The 27,414-nt window shown below is 40.8% G+C and overlaps 1 protein-coding gene and 1 long non-coding RNA gene across 7 annotated transcripts in view; one reads left to right on the forward strand and one right to left on the reverse strand.

Moving 5' to 3' along the window:
* Positions 1-1,523: 1,523 nt before the first annotated feature.
* Positions 1,524-26,987, reverse strand: LOC140725547 (uncharacterized). Of its 2 annotated transcripts, none has more exons than XR_012098371.1 (3): positions 26,392-26,987; positions 4,821-5,650; positions 1,524-2,490 (listed from the first exon to the last, which is right to left on the reverse strand). It is a non-coding gene; the product is annotated as an uncharacterized lncRNA (long non-coding RNA). The 2 variants fall into 2 exon arrangements; XR_012098372.1 differs by lacking the exon at positions 26,392-26,987 and adding an exon at positions 24,062-24,519.
* The window catches only part of LOC140725546 (ephrin type-B receptor 3-like), an 88,883-nt gene continuing 86,805 nt past the window's right edge, over positions 25,337-27,414 (forward strand). For all 5 annotated transcript variants that reach the window (XM_073041147.1, XM_073041149.1, XM_073041148.1 and 2 more), the window contains exon 1: positions 25,337-25,493. In XM_073041147.1, coding sequence (XP_072897248.1) covers positions 25,439-25,493 — 55 coding nt within the window. In that variant the 5' untranslated portion in view covers positions 25,337-25,438. The remainder of the gene's footprint in view (positions 25,494-27,414) is intronic.

Genomic DNA, 27,414 nt, shown 5'->3' on the forward strand with positions numbered 1-27,414 from the left:
CAGGGATTACCTCCCCCGCTGCCTCTCCTCCTTCCCCTTCTCCCAGGGTTCACCCATCTCCTACTTCCCCAGACATTTGCCTCCCAGCCTCGTTGTTCATCCCACCTCCCCTGTCACCTTCTTGCTTGTTCTCATCTCTCTCCCCCTACCTTTTAATTCTGGCATCTTTCCCCTTCATTTCCAGTACTGATTGGCTCAAAGCATTGACTGTTTAGCTATTTCCATAAATGCTGCTATGTTCCTTGAGTTTTTCCTGTGTGTTGTTCAAGAAGTTATTGTTAGGGTTGCAGATAACTTTAGATAACTGATAACTGATACTACAAAAACAAATTGGTATAAATTTTTAGGCTGTTTGGTGATTTAGTATGGACAAGGGATACTGGATTTAAATTTAGAAGTGATAGGATTATTCTGGTGTAGAACAAAGTATTTTTTCATTATAAGTTTGCTTTGATGTTAACTATCTATAAAATTAATAACAGGTATTTAGCCTTCAGTAAAAGATTTGATATTTCCACATACTCTTCGATTGTGTCTAATGTTTTCTTGAGGCCATGTAGATTGCTTTTAAAGGTACATAGAGAGACAAAGGATCCTTCGTTAAGAGTTAAGTAAGACCTGAGGGAATTGGGAAAACTCATCCCATTCAGCGTAAATCTGAAATTGCGTCAAAATGAAATCTTAAATCCTCAGCAGAAGCAGATAAAGTGTTTTATGCTATGTCTATTAAGTGGAACAGTAACTTAGTTTTATTTATTTATATAGCGATACAGCGTGGAGTGAGCACTTCCAACCCTTTGAGTCGCGCCAACCCAGCAACCGCTGACAGCCCCGATTTAACCCAAGCCTAATCATGGGACAATTTACAATAGCCAATTAACCTTCCTGGTACGTCTTTGCACTGAGCGAGGAAACTGGAGCAAACCCATGCATTCCAGACAGGGGACGCCAGAGAATTGAACGCTGAACTTCCAACACCCTAAGCTGTAATAACGTTGCGCTAACAGGTACGCTACTTTGGTTTTCATGAATTTAGGAAGCAAATCATGCTTATAAAATTATTCAGTTTTGATATGGACACACTTAATCAATTATCTATATACAATCATTGCCTCTTGAAGGTCTTGCATCTTAAATCACTCAAAGATGGCAGAGACTCGGGTGCTGAAAGGCATTTACATTGTGCTATTGTACTTGGTGTCAGATTCGGATTCTCTCTCCTTTTCTGTCTACATTGCTTTGGCTCTACAAAGATTGATTATTAATTAAACACTTTCGTTTTTTCACAACCTGTGATGTTGCAGAAAATATGTTTTGATTGATGGCTGGTAACCTTCTGCAGGAAACAGGCTTCAAAGGAAATGTAGTTCTCAAGGAGTTAATGGAGCGCATGCATGCTGTAAATTGCTGAATGAGTAGTTTCCTGTGTTTTTACTTGCCAGAAAGAGGTTGAAGAATGAAACTATAATGAGGAGCTGTTAGCACACAACAGCTACAAATCCATCTTGAAAAGATCCTTACAGAGAGGTCCATCATCACACCTCAAAGTTACACATGCAAATCATCACACCTGGTACTACCAAATTCCACATCCTTGTGTATTTACAAAAGAGTTCTCACTGTCAGTGTGAGAGGAAATGCAGCTAACAGAAAATTTACTAAATTCATGTTTAATGAGTTAAGGGGAATCCGTCTGAAGCATTGTGTGAAATGCATTATCTATCACCGATGTCTGATCAGATTCAGTCAAGATTTCTATTGTATAGAATTAAGTAATTTTGAGTAGATTATATTTTTATTTTGAAGCTATTGAGTTATGTTATATTCAAAATTCAAAATTTGGCTCTAAGAATATAGAAAGCAGTTTCTAGTGTGCTAATTGTACCAATATTTTAGTTCTTTGATCTAGGAATTCTTTGTATTTAAAGTAGCTACTTCTTAGATACAAATTAATGAGAAATATTAAAACAGAGAAGTAGAATAATTAACCATAACATCTATTTTATATAGATATTACATATCACGGTTTTTAACCTTTGTTATAACAGACTTAATAATTATTTCTCAGCAATATAGAGACATTATTTAAAAGAATAGGTCAACCATTTTTACAACAGGGTTGCTTCTCATTAATAATGACTATGATGCAGAGCTGCTTCCACTGTTTAATTTGAAAGGGCCAGGGCTCTCTGATCACTGATACAATGAATATTTGGGGAATTTTTCATTCAAATGGCAAAGTTTGTAAAAAAAAATAGCAAAAAATGCAAACAGTGTCGATATTGCCAAGCCACGTTCCAGTTATTTCTTGTGGTTTCTATTGTGTTCTTCAGCTGCTGAACAAAACTGGTGTTAGAAAGGAAGCTGATGACTACAGTGGCATATGTCTAAGCTGCCAGATGGTTGTGTGGTGACTGTAGCATTTGTAGGTGGACAGCTGTGAAGAATGTACCCCTTCAGAGTCAGAACAGGCAGCAAATCAGCTTCCAGCTGAAAGAGAATAGGAAAAATTTGAAACATAAGGTGCTGCCTACACATGAATACAAATCTTCATTTTGTATTCTGTCCCTGTGTAGTGTATGTGTGGGTGACTGAATACAATGCATTCAATTTACAACCTTAGATCTTCCTCTCATTGTTTTGTAAAAACTGCCTTTCAGCTTTGTTCTTTTTCCTTGGTAAAACATATGATTAATTTGCCCTGACTGCTCTTAACATCAGGCCTTTCCAGAATCAATATACGGACTCACTGTGTTGTGCAGCATTACATGGAATGATCTAAAAAAATCCTGTATTTTAATAAAAATTGGAATGGAGTTTAAAAGGCTCTTTATGTTAAGAGGTTTGTAAACTGTGAGCTCTTATTTCTGGATGTTTCAGCAGTTTTAACACCACTTGCTTTCTGCTCAGTTCATACCATGTTAATTTTAATTTTCTTTCGACAATGGGCATATAAATAGCGACAAATGGGTAACTTTTGAAGAAAACCAAGTTTAGCACTGCCATTAGTAAATGCATCAGTCTCTTGGTGAATCCATAACTAGATATCCTGGATGATGTTAAGCATAAAAGATTAATGGAAATGAACACTTACATCACAAGCTAGGCTCTCTGAGTAGATGAAGATAGCTACAAGTTTTCATGCACAAATCCCCTGCTACCCTTAGAATACAGAACATTTCAACTATGGTAGCACGGCAGTTAAATAAGCAAACTTGTAATGCAGTAACCTCGGCTAACTATCCAGAGATCAGTTATGAACTTAGAGCAGCACTGAACAGGAACACGCCTTTCAACTCACTCTATCTGTGCCATCTGTAATGTCAAGTTCAATTAATCCCACATGATCCATACCCCTCCATTCCCAGAATGTTTAGATACCTGGCTAATGCCTCTTAGGTGTCACTGTCACATCTGCTTCCACCACCCAAGTGTCAGAAAGTGCCCCAGTCACCTACTTTTTAAAAACTTGCTGAAGAAATCTCATTTTAACTACCCTCTATCTCTCATAATTTTACAGATTTACATTAGGTCCCTCCTCAGCCTCCGGCACTCCAGAGAAAACGGTCCAAGTTTATTCAACCTACTCTTACAGTAATCCAGGCGACATCTTGGTGAACCTCTTCTGCGTCCTCAACCACATCCTTCCTATAACGTCATGACTGGAACTGCACACAATATTCCAGATGTGATCTAACCGAAGTTTTATATAGCTGCACCATGACCTCCTGACTATATACTCAGTGCCATGATAATGAAGGTAAGCAGGCTATATGTCTTCTTTACCACCCTATCTACTTGCGTTGTCACTTTCAGAAAGCTATGGACTAGCACACAAAGATCCCTCAGTATATCAATGCTCCCAAGGGTCATTCATATACCTTCCTTGACAATTGATCTGTCAAACTGCAACACATTACATTTGTCTGGATTAAACAACTTCTATTTCTCCACCTATATCTCCAATTGATCTATATTCAAATCAGAGAAAATCTGCAGATTCTGGAAATCTGAGCACCACACACAAAATGCTGGAGGAACTCAGCAGGCCAGGCAACATCTATGGGAAAGAAAAGTACAGTACTTTTTTTCCATTGATGCTGCCTGGTCTGCTGGGTTCCTTCAGCATTTTGTGTGACTTGATCTATATCCAGTTGCATCCCTTGACAAGTTTCTTCTCAATGCCAGCAACTCATTGAGTTATCTGCAAAGTTAATAATCAGTCCATATACATTTTCATTCGTATAATTTATATATATTACCCCAACAGGGGTCCCAACACTTTTCCTTAAGGGCCATCTTTGGTCACAGATATTCAGTCAGAGAAACAGTCGTTCAACACTATCCTCTGACTTCTATGGCCAATCTGATTTTTAATCCAATCTACCAGGAAATCATATGTCTTAATCTGGATCTGTCTACTTATGAAGGATCTTTAATCCATGGCACCCAACAAACACCCTTTTTTTTTGTGCTGCTCTAAGCCATTCTTATTTATTTAGAGTTACAGCATGGAATAGGCTCTTTCAAACCTTTGAGACATGCTTTAACCCTATCCTAATCATGGGACAATTTACAACGTCTAATTAAGCTACTAACCAGCAAGAGCTTTGGTCTATAGGTGGGGCGGGGTGGAATTGGAGCATCTGGAGATGACCCACACATTTCTGTGGAGGATATACAGACTCCTTACAGGTGACATCAGAACTGAGCTCTGAACTCTGACACCCCGAGCTGTAATAGCATTGTGCTAACTGCTACACTACCACAGTGCCCACTTTCTCATTCCCATCTGGTCCCCCTCAGATTCTGTCACTCACCTACACACTTGGGGAAATCACTGTGGCCAAGTTTCCTTTTGGAATGTGTGAGGAAACCAGAGGATCTGGAAGAAACCTGGAGAGTCACATGAAGAATGTACAAATTGTTCACAGCACCAATGGTTGAGATTGAACCTGGGATTCTGGAACTGTAAGGCAGCAGTTCTGCTAGCTGTGCCACAGTACCATCTGTTATCTGGCAGCATCTCCTACTGTTTCTATTAAATGCTCCCCAAAGGTTGTAGCTAATGGAAGTTGCTGCAGAAATACTGAAACAGGTTGGGATTTTAATTCTGTTTACAGTTGAAACTGAATCACAGATGATCAAATTCTACATTATGGGTGGCTCCACAGATGTTAACAGGAAAGTGATGATTGAATGGTCGCTAGCTCCAGATAAAGCCCAAGTGCTGTTTTAGAGCCAAACTTCATTTGTATTGCTTTACAGATTGTTCAGGCTTCCAGGAAAGCCTACCTCTACCACAGACATTTCTTCAAGAATAGAAGGCCTCCAGAATCTTCAGAAGCAGAACACGGCAGTTGCCACCAAGTTTAATCTTCACCTTGCCTTGTCTCCAGAAATGTCCACAGATCCTGCAGCAAAGCTGATTGCTGCGGCTGGTAAAGTGCCAATAAATGAGCTGGGGTCTACGAAGTGTCAGCCTGATTGGCAACGTGTCTTCTGCTCCACTTCCTCCAGCTGATATCCCCATTATCTGTCCAGGCAGGATAATGTTGAAGAAGAGAGACATAAGGGATTGGTCATGGTGAGGGGAGGAGCAAATCAAAGCTACATGCTTCAATCATCTGCATTTTGTAAATCTGAAGAACTGTAAAATAAAATGAAAACAGGGTATGAGAAGTTTGGATATGAGTAAATTTAATAGAGCATTCCAATCAATCCCTTTTCTTTTTCCAGCCATTTTGTGTTCTCTGGTATTATTTTAGATTCCACTTGATACAAAATCCCTTTTTTAAGTTGTTAAGAATAATATTTCAGATATCAGCCTCTGCAAAATAAAACCAAATCCGTGGAGCTCGGTGTCTGTATTCATGATTATATTGGAAGTTCCATGCCAGAAAAGAATTCTCCACATCATTGAAAGTGGCCACATAAATGCAGAACATTCCATTGTAAGATACAAGGAGGAAGGAAAACTGAAGTAATTAGGAAATCCAACAATTCTCTAGTCTGACAGAACTAATTGTATGAAGGACAAATTAGTGGTTGTGGTTGCACTAACAGAAGCCTTGTGAGTTTATCTGGATATTGAGGGTTGGAGTCAGAAAAACAAAGATAACTACCAAATATTGTTGAAAGAAAGAAGGCAATTTGTCATCGTGCCCAATTTTGCCCACATTGATTCTGGTTCTATATTATGTGATTGATTCTTAATGTTCCCCAAAGTAAAGATGATAAAATGAAGTCATGAAAAATATCAGATGAGATTACTATCAGAATCAGATTTATCATCACTGACATATGATGTGGAAGCTGTTGATTTGTGGCAGCAGTTCGGTGCATAGACATAAAAAGTTACAAAGATAAATTAAAATGGAAAAAAAGGTCAAATATAGAGGTAGTGTTCATGGACCATTCAGCAATCTGATGGCAGAGTAGAAGAAGCTGTTTCTAAATCATGAGTGTAGGTCCTCACACTCTTGTACCTCCTCCCTGATGGTAGTGATGACAAAAGGGCATGTTCCAAATGGTTAGATTCCTTCTTGAGTCACCACCTCTTGAAGAAATATTGCTTTAACAACTTTATAAGGGAATTTGCATCAAGCTGATCATCTAAAATAATTTGGCGGGGAGGGGTGAGTTGGTTGAACCTATGACCCTCTACAATCTCTTGTTATCCTGTGCATAGGAGTCTCTGTGCCAGATGGTGATGCAACCAGTCAGAATGCTCTCCATCTTACCTCTGTAGAAGTTTGCAAGAGCCAAATCTCCTCAAACTCTTAATGATGTAGAACCACCTGTGTTTAGCCCATCATAGATCCTCTGAGATGTTAATGCCCAGGAAGTTAAAGCTGCTCACTCTTTCTACTGCCTACCCCTCCATGAATACTGGTGTGTATTTTCCTGACTTCCCCTTCCTGTAGTCCACAATTGGTTTCCTAGTCTTGGTGACATTGAGTGTGAGTTTGTTATTGTGACAGCACTCAACCAGCTGATCTACCTCACTCCTGTAAGTCTCCTCATTGTCGATAGAGAAACTGCCAACAAGGGTAGCACGACACCTCAGCTGCTAATGTAATGCTTTACAGAGCCTGCAATCAGAAGACCAGGGCTAATTTCACACTGTTGTCTGTAAAGGTTTTGTATGTTCTCCCTGTTAACGTGTGGGTTTCCTCTGGGTGCTCCAATTTCCTCTGACATTCCAAAAGGAGATATGGGTTAGGTTAGTAAGCTGTGGGCCTGCTGTGTTGGCACTGGAAGCGCGGTGACACTTGTGCCTGCCCTCAGCACACCACAGACAATGACACAAATCATGCATTTCACTGCATTTTGATACTTCAACATACATGTGACAAATAAAGCTAATATCCCTTTTAACGGTGGTGTCATTCACAAATTCACTGGTGGTATTTGAGCTGTGCTCAGTCTCACAGTTATGACTGCAGAGAGAGTAGAGCGGTGGACTAAGCACTTGTCCTTAAGGTCAGCAAGGAGAAGATGTTACTACTGATTACACTGACTTGGTTCAAAGTACTGATGAAACAATGTTGTTGAATGCTGAGCTGTAATCCATAAGCACTACCCTAACCTATGTTTTGTGCTAGTCTGGGTGCTCCAAAGCAGAGTGGAAAGCTTCAGGTAGACCTATTGCAGTGGTAGGCAAATTGTAGTGTGTCCAGGTCCTTGCTCAGATAGAAGTTAATTCTAGCCATAACCAACAGAGAGATCAAACGAGACTACTTCTGTTAAACTTAAATTAGTTAACCCTGCAAAATATTGAGACTTGAACAAAATAATTTCTCATACCCCTGATTTCCTCTCTCTTCCTATGTAGTATCACCTTACCAAAGCCCATTACTCAGCTGATTTGGAAGCTCTGAAGGATTTAAAATGAGTTTAAAAAATCAAAGTGCTGTCTGAATCTCATGCTTGAGAGCATGTCCTAGAAAATAGATTGCCTAGTGCCGCATTTACTTACAATCCAATTTTAGTGACAGACAGAATTTATCGCATCCAAGCTGCACTAAGTCTATGATTTTTGTTTTCTGTTCTCTGTTTATCAGACACACCAATACATGGAGAGTCCCATATGCTTGCAATGGCTACAAGCATTGTTGCCTGGATCCCACTTCCATAATTTTTAATGCACAAGCATAGCCTAGGGAAGTAGGCTTTGCCATCCCACATGAAGCCTGCTTCTGTGTAACTTAAAGGAGGTGTGTACATGTGTGTGTCTTGGGTCAGTCTAGGAATCAACTGGATCCGAGCCTTACAGGCTCATCAGGCTGGTGCTTATGCCGGTTTCCATGGGGTGAAGCGACTGAGAGTACGAGACTCCCCCCCCACCCCCCGATAGGACACCAGTCTATCGCGAGGTTATCCCCCAGCATTTTGCCAGTACCCATTTTCAGCTGGGTGGACTGGAGCAGTGTGGTTAAGTGCCTTGCTCAAGGACACAACACGCTGCCTCGGCTGGGTCTCAAACTCACGACCTTCAGATCGCTAGTCCAACACCTTAACCACATGGATCCTCTCTAAAGTAGAACTTTTCTGCCTGTCCTGTGGGCTCCCTAACCTTATTACTACAGGCGACAACCCCAATGCATTCTCTATCCTCATGTTCTTTACCCAGCTTTCTATCTCTACTGATGTACCAATCTGACCTGATGGTCGTGGGAGGCAGAGTGGCTATGGGATCACTTCGAGTTGGTGGATTGGGGGTGTTCAAGGACTCAACTGGTGATCTGAATTAATACACCACGACTGTCATGGACTTCAGAAAAACATTTGTAGTTGTGCCCTTGTGCCCCCACAAAATTGTTCAGAGTTTTCCCCAACCAGAAGCCCTGGATGAACCATGAGATCCACAATCTGCTGAGGGCCTGATCAGTAGCATTCAAGTCAGGTGCCAGGAAAGTTACAAGAGGTCCAGGTACGATCTTCGGAAATCCATCTCACGGGTGAAGTGGCAATTCCGGACTAAACTTGGATCAATGAAGGATGCCTGACCATTGTGACGGTGCTTGATTGCTATCACCTCTTATAAAGTAAAATCAAGTGACAGGGACAACAGCAGGGCTTCAATTCCATGTGAACGCAATTCCTTTTATGCTTGCTTTGACATCAAAACATGGAGGAACCATCATGAATTCCCACAACCCCCAATGATCCTGTGGATGTGAAAGGGACACCTAGAATGTATGTTGCCTCCCAGGTCCAGGGTCAGGGATATCTCAGATTGGGTCCATGGCATTCTAAAGAAGGAGGGTGAGCAGCCAGAAGCCTTAGTACACATTGGCACCAATGAACTTGGCAAAATGGAGGAGGTCCTGAGAGGCGAAATTAGGGAGTTAAGTAGAAAGCTGAATAGCAGGACCTTCAGGATAGTAACCTCTGGATTGCTGCCGGTGTCATGTGCCAGTGAGTATAAGAATAGGTTTGATTTGGCAGGTGAATGATGAATGAATGGCTGAGGAATTGGTGCAAGGGGCAGATTTCAGATTTCTGGATCACTGGGATCTCTTCTGGAAAAGGTATGAACTACACAAAATGGACAGGTGAATAGGTTATACCTGGACCCAAGGGAGACCAGTTGTGCGCCGGTATGACAGAGCTGCTGGGGAGGGCTAAAACTAATTTGGCGGTGAGTGGGGGAATGGAAACTAGAATGATTAGGCCTGAGTGTGGGGTAATTGGTATACAACCAGATATAGTGTATAGTGAGACTGTCAGGAAGGACAGGCAGATGATAGGGCAAAATTGCAGTCAGTGGGATGAGCTGCAGTATAATATGGGGTCAAAATCAAAAAGGGCGATGAATACCGGACTGAAGGTGTTATATATAAATGCACACAGTATATGGAATAAGGAAGATGATCTTGTAGCAGTGTTAGAGATTTGTAGGTATGATGTTGAGGATATCACTGAGCGATAGCTGAAAGAAAATCTTAGTTGGGAGCTTAACTTCCAAGGATACACATTGTATTGAAAGGACAGACTGGTAGGAAGAGGGAGTAGGGTGGCTCTGTTGCTAAAAGAAATCAAATCCTTAGACAGAGGTGGCATAGGATGGGAAGATGTGGAATCTTGGTAAGTAGAGTTAAGAAACTGCAAGGATAAAAAGACCCTGACTGGAGTTATATACGGACCTCAGAACAGTAGCCAGGATGTGGGCTACAAACTACTGCGAGGGATAGAAAACATATTTCAAAAGGGCAATGTCATGATATTCATGGGGGGATCTCATTGAAAAATATTGAATATTGAAAGGCCTAGACAGAAGATGTTTCCTGTGGTGGGGAATCTAGGACAAGAGGCCACAGCCCCAGAACTGAAGGATATCCATTTAGAATGCAGATGAAGAGGACTTTCTTTAGTCAGAGGGTGGTGAATCTGTGGAATTCATCGCCATGGGCAGCTGTGGAGGCCAGGTCATTGGGTATATTTAAGTTGGAGGTTGATCGGTTCGTGATTAGTCAGGGCATGAAAGGTTACAGCGAGAAGGCAGGTGAACGGGATTCAGAGGGAAAATGGATTAGCCACGATGAACTGGTGGAGCTGACTCAGTGGGCCCAATGGCCTAATTCTGCTCCTATCTCTTATGGCCATATGGTTTTATGGTCTTAGCTTTCTCAGTGTTATTGGTTTTTAACAATTCACAAATATTTAATAAGCTCAGTTGTCCAGCCCCTAGACAACTTTAATCCCTTGTTTTGGATGAGTGGCACAATTCAGATTTCAGATTCATTTATTTATCACATATACATTGAAACATACAGTGAAATGCGGTGTTTGCATTAACAACCAACATGACTGAAGGATGTGCTGGGGGCAGCCCTCAAATGTCACCACACATTCCGGCACCAACATACCATGCCCAACATGTTCTCACAGAATAAAAAATCAACAACAGTAACACTACAACAACATTACCCCCCCACCCCCACCCCACGCGGCTGTGAATAGAGGGCTTGATGTTGGACTCCGATTGTTGCCGTTGAGCTGGTGAGTTTAGGACCAAACAGGCATGTTGAAAAACACATTGGAGAAATCAGACCACTAGGGCACCAGTGGTGAAGGTGGAAAAGAAATAACTGAAAAGTGGCCAACGATTAGGTCAAACGATGCATAATAATCTTTCCATATAAATTTTCTTTATTTCTTCCTTAACATTTCATTGAAGTAACAGCATCAATAATATAATTTAATACAAGTGTGTCAACTGCTTGAATGAAAATATTGCCTTAAATTAATTTTATTCAATTATGTTGAATTTGGTTGCGGGGGGTTATGTGTTTCCCTATTTATTAATCATAGTGAGAACTAAGATATGACTATGGATCATAGGGCCTTCACAGTTTGCCTTTAGCTCATTAAAATACAGAATATGTTGTCAATGATGAAAAGAAAATATTATCCAAATGATTGAAATGCCCTTGTTTTTACACTGTAGCACCATATTGTTCACTTTTGGTCAACGGGTGACTTTCCGTGCAGTATATTAAAATTGCATTAATAGGAATGACTAATAAAACATGCCTAGAGTTCAGTTCAAAACTGGACAATATGCATAGTTATTAAATATTGCATAACTTAGGTCCATTGCTTGTTTGCTTCAGTCTTACCTCTTCTTGGAACCAAGTTTGACCCCAGCTCTATCGATTCAGCAGTAACCGATGAGGCCATTGAGTGGCTTGAAGATTTTGACACTGATGGGTCAGGAGGTACTTAGCAGGATGGGTACTTTGGGAGGAGGGATGCTCCTTCTGCCATTAACTCTGGACTTCTAACTGACTCTGCCTATTGGAGTCAAGGTTTTCAGTACCATCAGGAACACACCTTCTTAACTCTGGGTGTTCATGGAACCTAACACTCTTATCTTCAATCATTCAAAGGCTATGCAGGTACACTGAGGGAGGTGGTATATTACATTGTTGACATCTGTCTTTGCTCAGAATTGGATACCAAGATATTGAATATAGTCCACATTCTTTAGGATCTAGACATGAACCCTTTTTGTCAGAAGGAGTTGTTCATTTTATTTTACTTAGAGATACAGCAAGGTACAGGCTCTTCGATCTGCACCACTCAGCGACCCACTGACTTAGCCCTAGCCTAATCACGGGACAATTTACAATGACCTAATTAACCTACTAACTGGTGTGTCTTTGGACTATGGAAGGAAACTGGAAACCCATTTGCATACGGGAAGGAATGAACAAACTTGCTTACAGAGGATGCTGGAATTGAACTCTAAACTCCGATACCCCGAGCTGTAATAGCATCATGCAAACTGTTATGCTACTGTGTTGTGCAGTAGAGTGGGATGGTAGATGACCTTTGATTTTTAGATGTTGAATGTAAGTTCCACCCTCTTTTGTGCTTCAGTGAGAGAATCAATACTTCTGCTGATTTCATCAGACTAAAAAGAAAAATGTTCCAAACTTTATCAGTATCCAAACAGTAACTTTTAACATTTCACCTGTTGGATTTATTTCATCCGCAGAAAAAACATAATTATTCAAGGAAGATTAGCTTGAAACATTTTAACACCTTTACTTCAGTTTTGCAAAAAAAACATTGTAGTGACAGACTAGTGTTTTGGCTGCTTCTGTTGAATTTAATCCAGACCAAAGTGGGTGAAGTTGCACCACAGATTCTGCAACTGTTCAGTGTTTGTCATATTGGTTCCACATTAGTAATAACTGGTCTGTTAGTGGATTCAGAATGAGCAAAATCCATTCTATTGACAGGTTACTTCATTCCAAAGTGTCTGAATTCAGAGTTCTCATCAGTGTAAAGGACTGAGAGCTTCATGTATGAGTTTTTTGTCAATCGGTATTGAGCAATCACTTATTTTATCCCAAACATGCTTCTTTCCTTGATATTAAGTTTAAATTAAGAAGAAAATATGAAAAGTGTCATTGTCTTGTACCTAGAACGAGATTAGTTAACATAAAAGTTAAATAAGTAGTAAACAGTATTTGGAGCTATGATTTAGTCTTATAAACATCAAAATATGACCTCGTTTTACATCATAATGACCAATGCTCGAATCTGAAATGTATTTAACAATGATTTGAAAAAAATGTGGAACATCTTGAATTTAAGCCTTCTCATTTTAGCAACATCAACATCATGTACAAGTGAAACCTTAACTTTGCTTCTCTTACACATATGCTGCCTGATTTGTTGAGTATCTCCAGAATTTGTCATTTTTATTTTTGCTGCCATGCATTTGCAAATATTTAAATAGGGTTTAATGGATCATGTTCAATGAATAAGATTTGAAATGTATTTCAGGTGGGAATAGTGATGGGGGCTTGTGAGAGGGGTGGGGGCAAAAGAAGCTCACAGACAAATTTCTGGCAATAGATCAGCTTAAGTTAATACAACTGCCCTATCATCTGAAAATGACTTCTCAGTGAGATGAAAGTATACCTTTCTACAAAATACAAGTTGAGTACCCCTTATCCAAAATTCTAAAATCCGAAAACCTTCAAAATCTGTTTTTTTTTAGCTCTGACATGACTTTATAAGAGGAAAATTCCATAATTCGCTGGGAAGGTTCCCAGGCGATGCACAGGTCTCCCCACACCACAGACAGTTCTGAGAAGTGACCTCACAAAAGTAATGAACAGGTTAATGAAAAATAGAAAAACACTGCATAAAGCGAAAAATGAAGATCTCGATCGTGTATCATGAGTGTCGAAGTGAACATATGCCGCTTAATGGTACATCGATCGAGAAACAAGCAAAGATCTAACATGACGAACTGAAAATTTAAGGTAATTGTGAATATTCAGCAGGCTGGTTGCAGAAATTTCAGAAAAAGCACAACATTAAATTCTTAAAGTGTCTGCTGATCACAAAGATCTTGTATTAGAAGAAGTCTACGATACTGATTGTTTTTATAACTTACTTAATGTCATCTAATTTTTAAGCATCGCTGATGAAAATCTAACACCAGAACAAGGATAGAATCCTGATTGCTTTTATACATTACATAAAACCACAAACAAAGTAATATACAAATCCGGTGTACTGTAACCTTTTAATGAAAACATGGCATTGTAGATGGGGACTGAATGCCTGCCATTGTTTGTTGATGTTCAACAGCTGATTCAGGTATTCTCCTGAGGCTGCTTTGTTGCCCCACACACATTATATTTTCATTATATTAATGCAATGTAATAATTTTTACTGTTAAATACACATGTGCGATGAACAAGTGTAAAACAAAGACTGCTTACTAGTAAATTCAGATTAGAAATGATGATGATCCCAAGCTATCTCATTATATATTCCAAATTCATAAAATATCCAAAATCTAAAACACTTCTCCTGGCTCCAAGTATTTCGGATAAGGGACACTCAAACTGTATTTTATAACTTACAGTTTCTTAGTTCTCTTAAATACTTCTATTTAGTAGTTAACAATTGTCTTTCCTATCAGAATTCCATGTTCTATTTGATACTTTTCCCCCCAATAATTTCTTCTCCCTCTGTGGAGGCACTAGTAATGATCTTTCAAGAATTACTAGATTCTGGAATGTTTCCTGAGACTAGAAAATTGCAAATGTCAATCAACTCTTTAAGAAGGGGGGGGGGGGGGGTGGCAGAAGAAAGGAAATTATAGGCCAGTTAGCCTAACTTCAGTGGTTGGAAAGATGTTGGAGTCGATTATTAAGGATGAGGTTTCAGGGTACTTGGAGGCATATGATAAAATAGCCCCAAGTCAGGATGGTTTTCTAAACAGGAAAATCTTGCCAGATAAATCTGTTGGAATTCTTTAAGGAAATAACGGGCAGGATAGACAAGGAGAGTCAGTGGATGTTGTTTGTTTGGATTTTCAGAAGATCTTTGACAAGGTGCTGCACGTGAAGCTGCTTTATAAGATAAGAGCCCATGGTATAACAGGAATCATACTAGCATGCATACAAGATTGGCTGACTGGCAGGAGGTAAAGAGTGGGAATAAAGGAGACCTTTTCTGATTGGCTGCCAGTGACTAGTGATGTCCTGCAGGGGTTGGTGTTGGGACCGCTTTTATTTACATTATATGTCAATGATTTGGATGATGCAATTAATGGCTTTGTACCACGTTTAGGGACAATACAAAGATAGGTAGAAGTGCGGGTAGTGTTGAGGAAGCAGGGTGTCTGCAGAAGGACTTAGACAAATTAAGAGAATGGGTAATAAAATTGGCAGCTGCAATAATGTGTTTGGTAGCAAGATTAAAGGTGTAGGCTATTTTCTACATGGGGAGAATATTGAACAATCAGTGGTTCAAAAGAACTTGAGAGTCCTTGTGCAGGATTCACAAAAGGGTCAACTTGCAAGTTAAGTCAATGATAAGAAATAAAAATGCAATGTTAGTATTCATTTCAAGAGGACTAGAATACAAAAGCAAAGATGCAAAGCTGAGGCTTTATAAGACATTGGTCAAACCACACTTGGAGTATTGTGAGCAGTTTTGGACCCTTCATTTAAGAAAATCTGCACTGGCATTGGGAAGGTTTGGAGGAGATTCACAAGAATTATCCAAAGAATTAAAGTGTTAATGTGTGAGGAGTGTTTGATAGCTCTGGGCCTTTACTCACCATAGTTTAGAAGAACGAAGGGGGCTCTCATTGAAATATATCAAATATGACAGAGTGGGTATGGAGAGGATGTTTCATATAGTGGGACAGTTTAGGACCAGAGAGCACAGCCTCAGAATTGAGGAATGTCTATTTAGAACAGAAATGAGGAAAAATCTTTTTAGCAGTGTGTGGTGAATCTGTGGAATTCATTCCACAGATGGCTGTGCATGCCAAGTCATTGGGTGTATTTAAGGCAGAGGTTGACTGGTTCTTGATTAATCAGGATGTCAGAGGTTACAGGGAGAAGGCAGGAGAATGGGGTTGAGAATGATAATAAATCCGCTTTGATGTTATGGTAGAGCAGACCCAATGGGCCAAATAGCCTAATTCTGCTCCTATATTTTATGGTCTTATATAGATCTATGTAAAAGATAGTTCATCTCAACCTGTAAGCTTAACTATTAAATGTTTGTTTAAAAAAATGTGTGATATGATCTGAGTACATAAAAGCCAAGGAAAAGACATATAAGGTAGCAAAAGTGAGAGCTAAGTTTGATGATTGGGAAGCTTTTAAAATCCAACAAAAGACAACTGAAAAAAGCTATAAGAAGGGAAAAGGTGAAATACGAGGACAATCTAACCAATAATATAAAGCAGGATACTAAAAGTTTTTTCAGTTATATAAAGGGTAAAAGGGAGGTGAGAGTTGATATTGGACTACTGGAAAATGATGCTTGTGAGGTAGTAATGGGGGACAAAGAAATGGTAGATGAACTTGATGGGTACTTTGCATCTGTCTTCACTGTGGAAGACACCAGCAGTGTTTCAGAGGTCTGTGAGTGTCAGGGAGCAAGAGTGAGTGCCATTGCTATCACAAAGGAAAAAGTGTTAGGCAAACTCAAAGATCTTAAGGTGGATAAGTCACCTGGACCATGTGGACTGAGAGAGCTTGCTGAAGAGATAACGAATGCATTGGTCATGATCTTTCAAGGATCACTTGATTCTGACATGGTCCCGAAGAACTGGAAGATTGCAATTGTCACTCCACTCTTTAAGAAGGGAGGAAGACAAAAGAAGGGAAGTTATAGACCAGTTAGCCTAACCTCAGTGGTTGGGAAAGTGTTGGAGTCTATCATTAAGAATGTGGTTTTGGGGTGTTTGGAGACTAATGGTGAAATAAGTCAAAGTCAACATGGTTTCTGTACGGAGAAATCTTGCCTGACAAATCTGTTAGAGTTCATCGAAGAGGTAACAAGCAGGGTGGACAAAGTAGAGGTTGTGGATGTCATTTTCTTGAATTTTCCAAGGGCATTTGATAAGGAGCCACACATGAGACTGCATATCAAGATAAAATCCTATGGTGTTACAGGAAAGATACTGGCATGGCCAGAGGAATGGCATACAGGCAGGAAGCAAAGTGTGGGAATAAAGGGCACCTTTTCTGGCTGGCTGCCAGTGACCAGTGGTGTTCCTCAGGGGTTAGTACTGGGGCTGCTACTTCTCACATTGTCAATGATTTGGATAATGGAATTGATAGTTTTGTGGCAAAGTTTATGCATGATACGAAGATAGGTGGAGGGGTTGGTAGTGCTGAGGAAGCAATGCGATTGCAGCGGGACTTAGACAAATTGGAAGAATAGGCAAGAAAACACAACAGATGGAATACAGTGTTGGGAAATGTGTGATAATGCATTTTGGTAAAAGGAACAATAGTGCGGGCTATTATCTAAATGGGGTGAAGGTTCAAACATCAGAGGCGCAGAGGGACTTAGGAGTCCTCGTAAAGACTCCCAGTAGGTTAAGTTACAGGTGTAGACTGTGGTAAAGAAGGCAAATGCAATGTTGGCATTTATTTCAATGGGAGTAAAATAGAATATAAAAGCAAGGAGATAATGCTGAGCCATTATAAGACACCACACACGTTGCACTTAGAGTATTGTCAACAGTTTTGGGCCCCATTTCTCAGAAAGGATGTGTTGTCATTGAGGAGAGTCCACAGGAAGTTCACAAAGATGATTCTAGGAATGAAGGGGTTAACATATGAGGAGTTGTTTGGCAGCTTTAGGCCTGTACTCACTGGAATTTAAAAGAATGTGCTGGAATCTCATTGAAACCTACCGAATGTTGAAAGGATTAGATAGGGTGGATGTGGAGAAGATGTTACCCATGGTGGGGCTATCCAGAATTACAGGGCACAGCCTCAATATTGAGGGATGTCCTTTCAGAATGGAGGTAAGGAGGATTTTTTTCCCCAGAGAGTAGTGAGTCTTGTGAAATGCTCTGCCACAGAGAGCAGTGGAGGCCAAGTCCCTGGGTATATTAGAGACGGAGGTTGATAATTTACTGATTGGTCAGGGCATCACATGATATGGCGAGAAAGTAGGTGTATGGGATTGAGTGGGATCTGGGATCAGTCATGATGAAATGGCGGAGCAGACTCGATGGGCTGAATGGCCTAATCCTGCTCCTATGTCTTATGATCTTTTGAGTAGAAAGAAAGGAAATTCCGAAAAAATGTTTAATGTGTTTATGTTGCAGCTCCCGTTGAAGACACGTGCAGAGCAATGGCAGTGCTCAGCTGCCCTCTTACTCTTTTCACATTCATTCACTAAGCACACAGTGTACTTGGAGTCATCTTTCCCCTAACGGGTACAAAGCCAAGCTTCCGAAACCGAGCCTGGACGTCCTCAAGCGGTGGACAGGCCAAGGTGAGGGCGAATGGACGGTCTCTCGCCACAGTCCTGGATGTCGGCTCTCGCCGTTCAATCTTCAAAGTTGTGAATGACTGGCATTGTAAATAAAAATAACGGAAACGCTCATTGCTGTAACCACCTCCCACCCCACCCCCATCCACCAGCCCCCGCGCAGACACACAATGCCCACATTAAACCCATTCTGAGACCAGCTCCACACATGGCCAATTCGGAGGAAATTTCCTGCAGGCGCCCTCGCAGCGCGGCAGTTAGCTGACTCGTTACATTCGTGAAAAAGTTGGGGGACGAGATTGAAACCATAGAATTGCGCCCAAGTTCAGGCCTACTGATGTTTGTCTTGTGTGAAAACAATAGGTCATATTTTAGAGTAATTTTTACTTATTACTCGCATTTTTTTTTATTTTGGAGAGCGTCGGTTATTATTCAACACGTTAGGTGGCGTAAGAGGCTTAGCATTGAAGTGGCGTTCCTTCCCCAGCCTCGACCGGCTTCGGGGCACAGACAGAAAATGCGTTGACATCATGCTGCAGAACCAGCCTTCCCTGAATCTTTTATTCTGTAGTCCTTGTTATACGGACAGGGTACGAGTTACTAATGATGACTCATATGTTATCATCCAAATTTGTTCGTCAGATTCCCGTACACACAAAAGTGAGAACATTTTAAGTTGTGGCTCAGAGCCACTTAGCAGTGAATAATCTATCAGAACTATGGTCTAGTACACATCTCCCCCATAGCGCCATGAGAAATACACCCGGATATTTGCTTATTTCGCGGCGGGCTGTATGCCACATTTTTACTTACACATGTAACAACGATTTAACTCTCAGTATTGAAAGGGAATGTTACTATGTTTGGGCAATCTGATGGCTGTGAAATCTAATTGTTAATACTTTAGTTGTGTATGATGAACTTGTTACGTTCACTTTATTATATACAACTAGAAGAAATAAGAATTACTCATCATTAAACTGTTGACTGCGGGAAAAGGAGCCACATTCAACCCCTTCCATTTAATCCACACACTAAATCAACCTGCCCCTTCAATTTCGATTGCCTTTTAAACTTACTCTTTGTAGTGTTTGGTATTTGTAGTTTTGGGTGCTTGAGAGGAAATTCTCAATACTGAAACCTTCTGATCCTGGTTTCAGGAGCGGGAGAAAAAAACAAGCGCAAAGTTGCTTTGATGTCCAACCTCTCCCCGATTCCTGCAAATTTATATCTGCCTGAAGCTAGCTAATCAATAGTTGGCCACTATAATCCTGTTGCCCGTCATCCGATCTGGGAATACCCGATGAGCACATGGTGGTCATGAACGAAAGGTTTATTTTCCCAAGACAAGGAACAGAAGCGGCTGAACGAAAAATTAGACAGTCAGTTAAAGCGTTAACACGTGCAGCCTCTGGACAACCCACTTTGCTGGAAGCGGGCAGCATTTTAACTTTTTTTTTTCACTTTCCATTGAATGGAGTATTCCGTTTTAAAAATATAAAGGTTGTTGCTGACACCACCTTGTCCTGGGATTCAGCCACTTATCAAATTATCCTGATTCAATTCACATCCTCCTGTTCACCTCTGACAGATCAAGCCATCGGTTTTTCATTCATATCCTTTATAAAATTTTGGACAAGATAACTCCGAGTTAATGAATGGCCTATTTACTTACTTGCTGAATGTGGCGTAGGGAACATAGAAGGAAAAAACACAAATAGCAAAATATATGTCTGACTTCCCCATTTCAAGCAACCACCTAGTGGTTGTAAGGAGGGTAAAGTGAGCTGGCAATGATCTGCCAGATAGATTATACTGTGGGAACATAAGAAATTGTTCATTTTGCCAGGGAAAACATAATAAAGCATATTATCTAAATGATGAGAGATTGTTGAGCTCTGACATGTAGAAGGATCAGGATATCTTAGAACATGATTTGCAAAATATTAGAGGGCAGGTACAGAAATTAATTATGACAATCAACAAAATGTTATTGCTAAGTGTTGGAGGAAATGAATACTAACTCAGGCAGTTTTGAATGGCATTTCTGAGACCACAACAGGAGTATTGTGTACAAATATAGTTTTCTTATTAAAGGAGGAAGTTTGCTGCATTGGGAACTGTTCAGAGAAGATTTACTAGACTAATACCTGGATTTTGGGATCAAACAATAAAACTGAAGCAAGTAATTTGAAATAAAAACAGGAAATGTTAGAAAAGCTCAGCAGGTCAGGCAGTATCTGTAGAAAGAGAAACGGTTAACAGTTAAAGAGGCCTTTTCCCATCTTCTCTGCTATTCAGACTAATTGACCTCCTTTAGTTCTCGGTTCTGATGTAGGGTATTTGACAAGAACGATTAACAGCTTCTCTTTTTGCAGGAGCTGCCAGATCTATTGAGTTGTTCCATCATTTTCTCTGTTTAATCCAGGAAGGGGAACCTTGTTTTATAAGGAATGATTGGGCAGGTTCGGCTTGCATTTGCCGAAATTTAGAAATAAAGAGAATCCATTAACTAGAACATACTGGATCCTCAGAGTGCTTGGTAGCCTGGATATGGGGTTGGTGGAGATTTCTGCGGAAGAATCAAGGACTAGTGTTCATTGTTCTAAAATATGAGATTACAAATTTAATCCAGATATGAGGCTTTTTTGGGAAGGTTGTTGGATAGATATTGGTTAATGCAGGGGGATGAAAAAATTAATGTGGGTAAATGGAATGCAAAAATGGCTTATAATCATATCAACTATGATCTTGTTAGGGGTTAGCTGGAGAGCCTGAGTGGGCTCTTTCTCTGCTCTCAACTGATATTTGTCGGCGTATTTACGTATAAACACGCCATTCAGGTTGAACCGCCGAGGTTGTTTTGGGTGATTACATGTTAACCTTTGTTACAATCGTTTTGTTTGTGGCTTCGCTGTCTTCCTATGCAAAAACACGCCGTGTTTACACCTGTTTAAAAAATTCGACGTGTGGCATGTATGCCGAGTTTGTGTGTGTGTGTGTGGTGTGAGAGAGAGAGAGAGAGAGAGGGAGAGGAGAGAGAGAGAGAGAGAGAGAGAGATGAGAGAGAGAGAGAGAGAGAGAGAGAGAGAGAGAGAGAGGAGAGAGAGAGAGAGGAGAGAGAGAGAGAGGAGAGAGAGAGAGATGAGAGAGAGAGAGAGAGAGAGAGAAGGGGAGGGCAGAGAGAGAGAGCAGGGAGGGAGAGAGACGAGTGACAGGCCAGGGAGCGAGAGAGAGGGGGAGCGGGAGGGGAGAGAGAGAGGGGAGTGGGGTGAGGGAGAGGGACACAGAGAGAGATAGGTTCGGGTGCTGATTGTTGGGCTACAGAGCGATGCCACCCTCCTAGTTTGTAATAATAACACTTTTTGCCGAAGTTCAAAGTTATTCATACATTATACGGGACGACAACTGATGTAAAGTTACGTTGAAGTGCACTGACAAGAAAGGGAACTGATCGTTTCGCTATATTACAAACATTATTCATCGACATAACGTGAGGTTTGGCATACGCAGTTTAGTTTTGCAACCTGTAAGCTAGTGCATTTTTCAGCAGGAAAGTTTATTAAAGTTTATTACCAATTATTGTTTTCGGTGCCTTTCAGGTATTGAAATTCTGCTAAAGTTGAAGGAGGCAAAATTGTTTATTACGGTCTGAGATTTGATGAGGCTCGGTGTTCGTGACTCACGTACTTCCAGGTGACGAGTATTTTGTAGTGTTTTGCTCACCTGTCTGGTTCATTCCCAGAATCAGAGAAGTCACAATCACCAAAAGACATGATGTCACTGGATAAGGAATATAATTTAAAAACTCCCCCTATATGGAATTCCACGGTATACTCAATCTTCTGAATTAGTTTCGTACAGAATAATGTATATTAAAGATAAAGAAAAAAAAAACACTATATTACTTGCATTATTTCGCATCTAATATTTATAGTTAATCGATCTAGTAGTTCACAATTAAAGGTATTCGCAGAAAAAAAACCGATAATATGAGCAATTCCTAATGGAAATATAAAGTTGCATAATGATATTGCTAATACTTAACCGAGCTATTATGTCTACCTGCATGTTCATAATGTCATACCTGTGGTGAAAATGGTACTCAGAAAGATTTCTACTGTTCGTGCAATTTCTTTTAGCCCTTGTCAGCGTCTCTTTAAGCTTTGTCACCACCCCCACACCCCCTTCCCCATCCCCCACTCCTCCTAGGAGGATCGTTTCTGCAACGAGGGACAACAAACTACAAACAACACACACAAAATGCTGGTGGAACACAGCAGGCCAGGCAGCATTTATAGGGAGAAGCACTGTCGATGCTGCCTGGCCTGCTGTGTTTTACCAGCATTGTGTGTGTGTTGTTGTTTGAATTTCCAGCATCTGCAGATTTCCTCGTGTTCGCACAACAAACTTCATGCCTTTTTTTAAAAAAAATACTTTTAAAGTCTTCTGCTGCTTGAATGTCTGAAACATGATTTCAATAGCAAACTCTGTTTCTTGCTTTAATCACTTAGAGGAAAAGTTAATTTCCACCAGAACATAAAGTGATAATTCGACAGATTAAGTCAAAACCTAAAAAAGGCCTTATAATGCTGAAAATCTCTGGAAATGCCTTGACACTCTCAAGCTTCGAGCTTGGGACTTTCCCCGGCGTATTTGATTCCTGAGCAACAGTAGAGAAAATGAATGAGGGAGCCCACTTTTAGATTTTCTCAATTGCGCGAAGTACAGTAAACAATGGAGAGAGCTGTGCACTGCATTGCCTTATATACAGGGGGTTTAAATAAAAGGAATGACCTTTTTTAGTACAAACTCAGAAACTGCAGTAGTCTTGACCTTTAAGACTTCACACTAACATCGCAGCTTCGGTGTTGAAGTCAGACTTTGTAGAATTCTGGTAGTTGTTCTGCAAATGTATGTTTGAAGTTAAAAATATCCCACAGAAGAAACCAAACGTGGGCTAACCTATTATTTCCACTCCTCATATGCTGCCTGAGTTCCTTCAGCAGTTTGTGCGTGGTGACCTATGGAGGTTTCTACATAATGTAAGACAGTTATATTCGGATTGAGCGTCAGTTGTGTGACTTGTAAAAGAACACCCGGCTTGTTTTCAGGGCTTTATAAGAAGGGGGGGAAAACATTCCCGAAATGATGCGCGGGATGCATATTGCATACAAAGCTTAGATGGAATATATTGGGATGAGAATGACGTGATTTTTGTTAGTAATTCTGTTAAGTATCAGGGATTGACGAGGTCAATGCTGTGTTATCAATGCTCAATAAATTGATAAAGTGGAAGTTGCTCTAAGTTGTTTATTCAGCCGATTGCACTTAAGTATGGAGCCCATTAACCAATCACTTTTAAACCTAAATTTCCATCTTTATTATTTCTATAAACTCCCATTTGTTAATTACAGAATAAAACGTTTCTTTCTGCTACAACATCGTTGTACTGACAGCGCTGATATTTGTTTTAAGTTCTAACGCGTTAAAAGTATTTTTCTACCTGTCAATCTTCAGACTCAGTGTCATACTCCAAGAGTTACGTTCAGTACTGTCCCAATTTTATGGACATGAATCCCTTATTACTCAGACGGTTATATTATTTAGAGATTGCAATTAAAGGTTCTTGTATTTTTTGTGAATATTCATTGCATTCAGTAATGACGAGTAATGTAATTAGCCTTCAGTGATAGCATTTCGTCCATTTGCAAAGGGCTTGTTGGCAATTTACAAGGAACTTGGCACATCGGAAAATGCTGAGACTTACCAAATCGTGATTAAGATTTCTGTGGAGCTGGTTTGCCTTCGTCCAGCAAACGCGCGCGAACACACAAACGCTCAACACGCAAGGGAGCAACGGCAGAATCGGATAACTGGAACTCGGTAAAGGGTCCTATGGATCCGAACTCGGACGTGAATCAACATGTTTCGCAGAGCCATTATGCAGAAGTAAACCAGCAGTCCGGCGCTGGTCCCCGAATGTTTCAAAACCAAGTAGCTTCAGAAATCCGAAAGGATCATTGTTATCTGAGCAATGAGATGTGTGCGTTTCCTGCTGCCCTTTTTAAATGAATTGCAATTGTATTACATAATTCCTGGGAATATCACAGGCAACCATTGCTTCGATTAATGGACATTAAATTCTACTAAAATAAACTTCCTCCCCGGCAAAGGGAGAAGTTTAGCTGCCAAAGTGGTTCTCCACCGAGAAAATAATATTCTTAATACGTAACTTAGTTGGGAAGACAGTAACAGACGCAAAATATTCCAGCCAGGCTAAAGTACTGAACAGCTTAAAAAAAGTATTTTTTTTCAATTCATGCTCAGTTTTCTTCTGCGGTGACTCCATTATTAAAGACTTATAATTAAACTAAGCGTCAAAGACCCGAAAGTCTGTTTTGCACCTGAACAGATGTGCGTTCTTTGTTTAAGGGGCACTTTTGTATTTTACAGTAATCACAAGCTTTGGCTTTCAGGTCTGTTGTCAACAATATATGCAATCATATTTTATATATATATATATATATATATCAGAAATTCACGTGGCCTTATTTTGATGTCTCGAGACCTATACATATATATATATATTATTTGAATAAATGGTCTAACGCTTTAGAGAAGCGATGTGACAAACTGGCGAAGCAGCTAATGGGTTTTGGAGATTCCATACATGCTGAGATGCCAACATGACGGACGAGATCGATAAACAAATTACCACTATCCCCGTGTAATGACCTATTTGTCAATACGTTTTATACACTGTGCTGCAATCAAGAAATCAGCAATATCTGTATGACCTTCAGAGATTATGAATAGTAAATCAATAAAACCGGGTGAAGAAGCCCTGCAGGGTTTTTTTGGTTAAAGAGCTCCTGTCCGTGACCAGCTCGGGTGCTGCCGGTGGCAGCGGCGGCCAGCAGGGGGCGCTCAGAGCACGCTCTCCAGGCCTGGGATCGGCCTCTCCCGCTCTGCTCCGAATCCCTAAATTTGTGGGCGGAGGGATTTCTGACTGACAGCCAATGACGTTCCCAGCAGCCGCACTCATTCACTCCTGACGGAGTGCCAGAGCGATCGAGAGAGCAGTGTGAGCTCAGCACTGGAATAAGACGAGCCTAGGAGAGGGAAAGTAACCAACGTTAACATTATGGATATCTCGGTGCTTTTGTACTTCTTCTTCCCGCTAACGATGGCTGTTGAAGGTAGGACAGCCTGTGTCTCTTTCAGCGATCCTGTTAAGCTAACATTTGATGAAACGCAGCTATTTCATTCGGATTTATGCAGGGGATGGAGAAGGCATCAAGATCGCGGCAGCTACATGCAAGTCTCCGAGCCCATCTAATAGGAAAACAGAGCGATCCTGATATTTTTCCTTAAGCTTTACAAGTAATCCCATCAACGCAAAGCAAGGCATCCTGTCATGGACGTGTAGTTCATATGGAAACAGTTGCTCCATAAAGTTCGAGTTCATTACTTCGCATTTGCTGTGTTCCCGTATCTTTTTTTTCCCCACCAGTTCTGCAAGGAATGGTGCATATAGTTAATGTTTATATTGCCGTGCACTGTGCATTTTACTCTCGGATGAATCAAATCAGGGTGAAATTCCAAGTACGCAGAGCAGTTTTGTTTTAGGCTAGAGTGCTGCGATCGGTCTACATTCTGGGAATGTGCATTTTGAGGATTGCGGTTTGACTTTGTCCTAACATAGCTTTGTGTGTGTGTGTGTGTGTGTGCGCGCGGATCTAAGAAGTTGCGATCGGATCCCTCGGTCGGCCAAACCTGCCCATACCTGGCAGATAAAAGCCCCCCCCCCCCCCCCCCGGAGTTTGTCTTTCCTGTCGAGGCCACTAGCCTGTTTGTAGCAATAGAGACCGCCACATTTGTATGATCCGCCTAGCTGTACCCTACACCGCACCATTGTTCAGTCGGTGCAATTTTAAGCAAGATAAGGTAGCGACTGAAAGGAGAAACCCTGGTTTTTGGAACCTTGTAGTTCGGAAGTGCGCGATTTCTTTTTATATCGCCCCGGTTAGAATCCACGGTAAACCAAGCAATTTAGCAACTTCTAGCGACGGAAGATAGGAAAAAAACTTTGCTGACCTTTTTATCTGTGGGCTTGTTGTAAAACTTCAATCTTCCCTGTCCCATGAAGATTTAGAGGAGAATGTTTAAAAATCCAAGTTGTTTATATCAGTGCGCCCAGCGGCGGAGAGAGTAGGTTAACCAATTTTGCTCCCGACCACCCATGATTGTCAATCATAGTTCAGTATCGTTGGAAATTAAATTTCGTCCTCTTCGGCCTGGTTGTGGAAGACGAAACTAGGCTGGAATCGTATCCACTGGATACAGATGACTGCCAAACATGTTGGAGCCGCGGTTCTCCCAACACTAACGATATGCAAAGAAATTTCACGGGACATTGCGGACAAGCAAAGGCATTGCAACTTGTGCTGTCCGATTAGTCGATTCTGCATTTGTCCGTGCGCGCAGACCAAATGGTCAAAATATGCTTTGAACTATTCGTAGCCCCCTAAATCAGACTCAACGAGACGCCCAGGTTTCCTTCCCTGGCCTCAAGTTATCTACTCGGCAGCGTGTAAAAGTTGAAATAGTGTCAGTCTATGGAATTTAACAAAGAAATTTATTCAATAGAGGGATTTGTAGTTATGGGGTAGCAGCAGTCCCGGTTCTAGTTTCTTTGCAGTATCATTCATGTGCGCCACAGCACAGATTGGAATTACCTTTGCAGTCAATGCATTGAAGCGCTTTAATAATATATGGCTGTCGAATAGAAAACCGGAGATCCGATGTCATATTTTCATTTACGTTAACGAATGGCGAACATATTCCTATAAATTCTCGCTCTTAGAAACAGTCCTGTAGTTCATATTTGATTACAATGCAACAATATTCAAAGCACACTGATCCTTTGGTTAACAGGGCGCAATTAAAATTCTCCCCACGAGCAAAAACCACAGTTTACGCTAAATTCGTCTCTGCCGCCTTCGGAGCACGTTTCGAATACGAGAGCCCGATTACCGAGGATGTTGGGGAGTGGTGCGAGTGGGCTCAGCAGCGGCGTTAACAAAGCGACGTTGTCCTACTTAAAAAGAAAATTGATTT

The sequence above is a fragment of the Hemitrygon akajei genome, chromosome 3 (genome assembly GCF_048418815.1).
Source record: "Hemitrygon akajei chromosome 3, sHemAka1.3, whole genome shotgun sequence".
NCBI classification, from domain to species: domain Eukaryota; kingdom Metazoa; phylum Chordata; class Chondrichthyes; order Myliobatiformes; family Dasyatidae; genus Hemitrygon; species Hemitrygon akajei.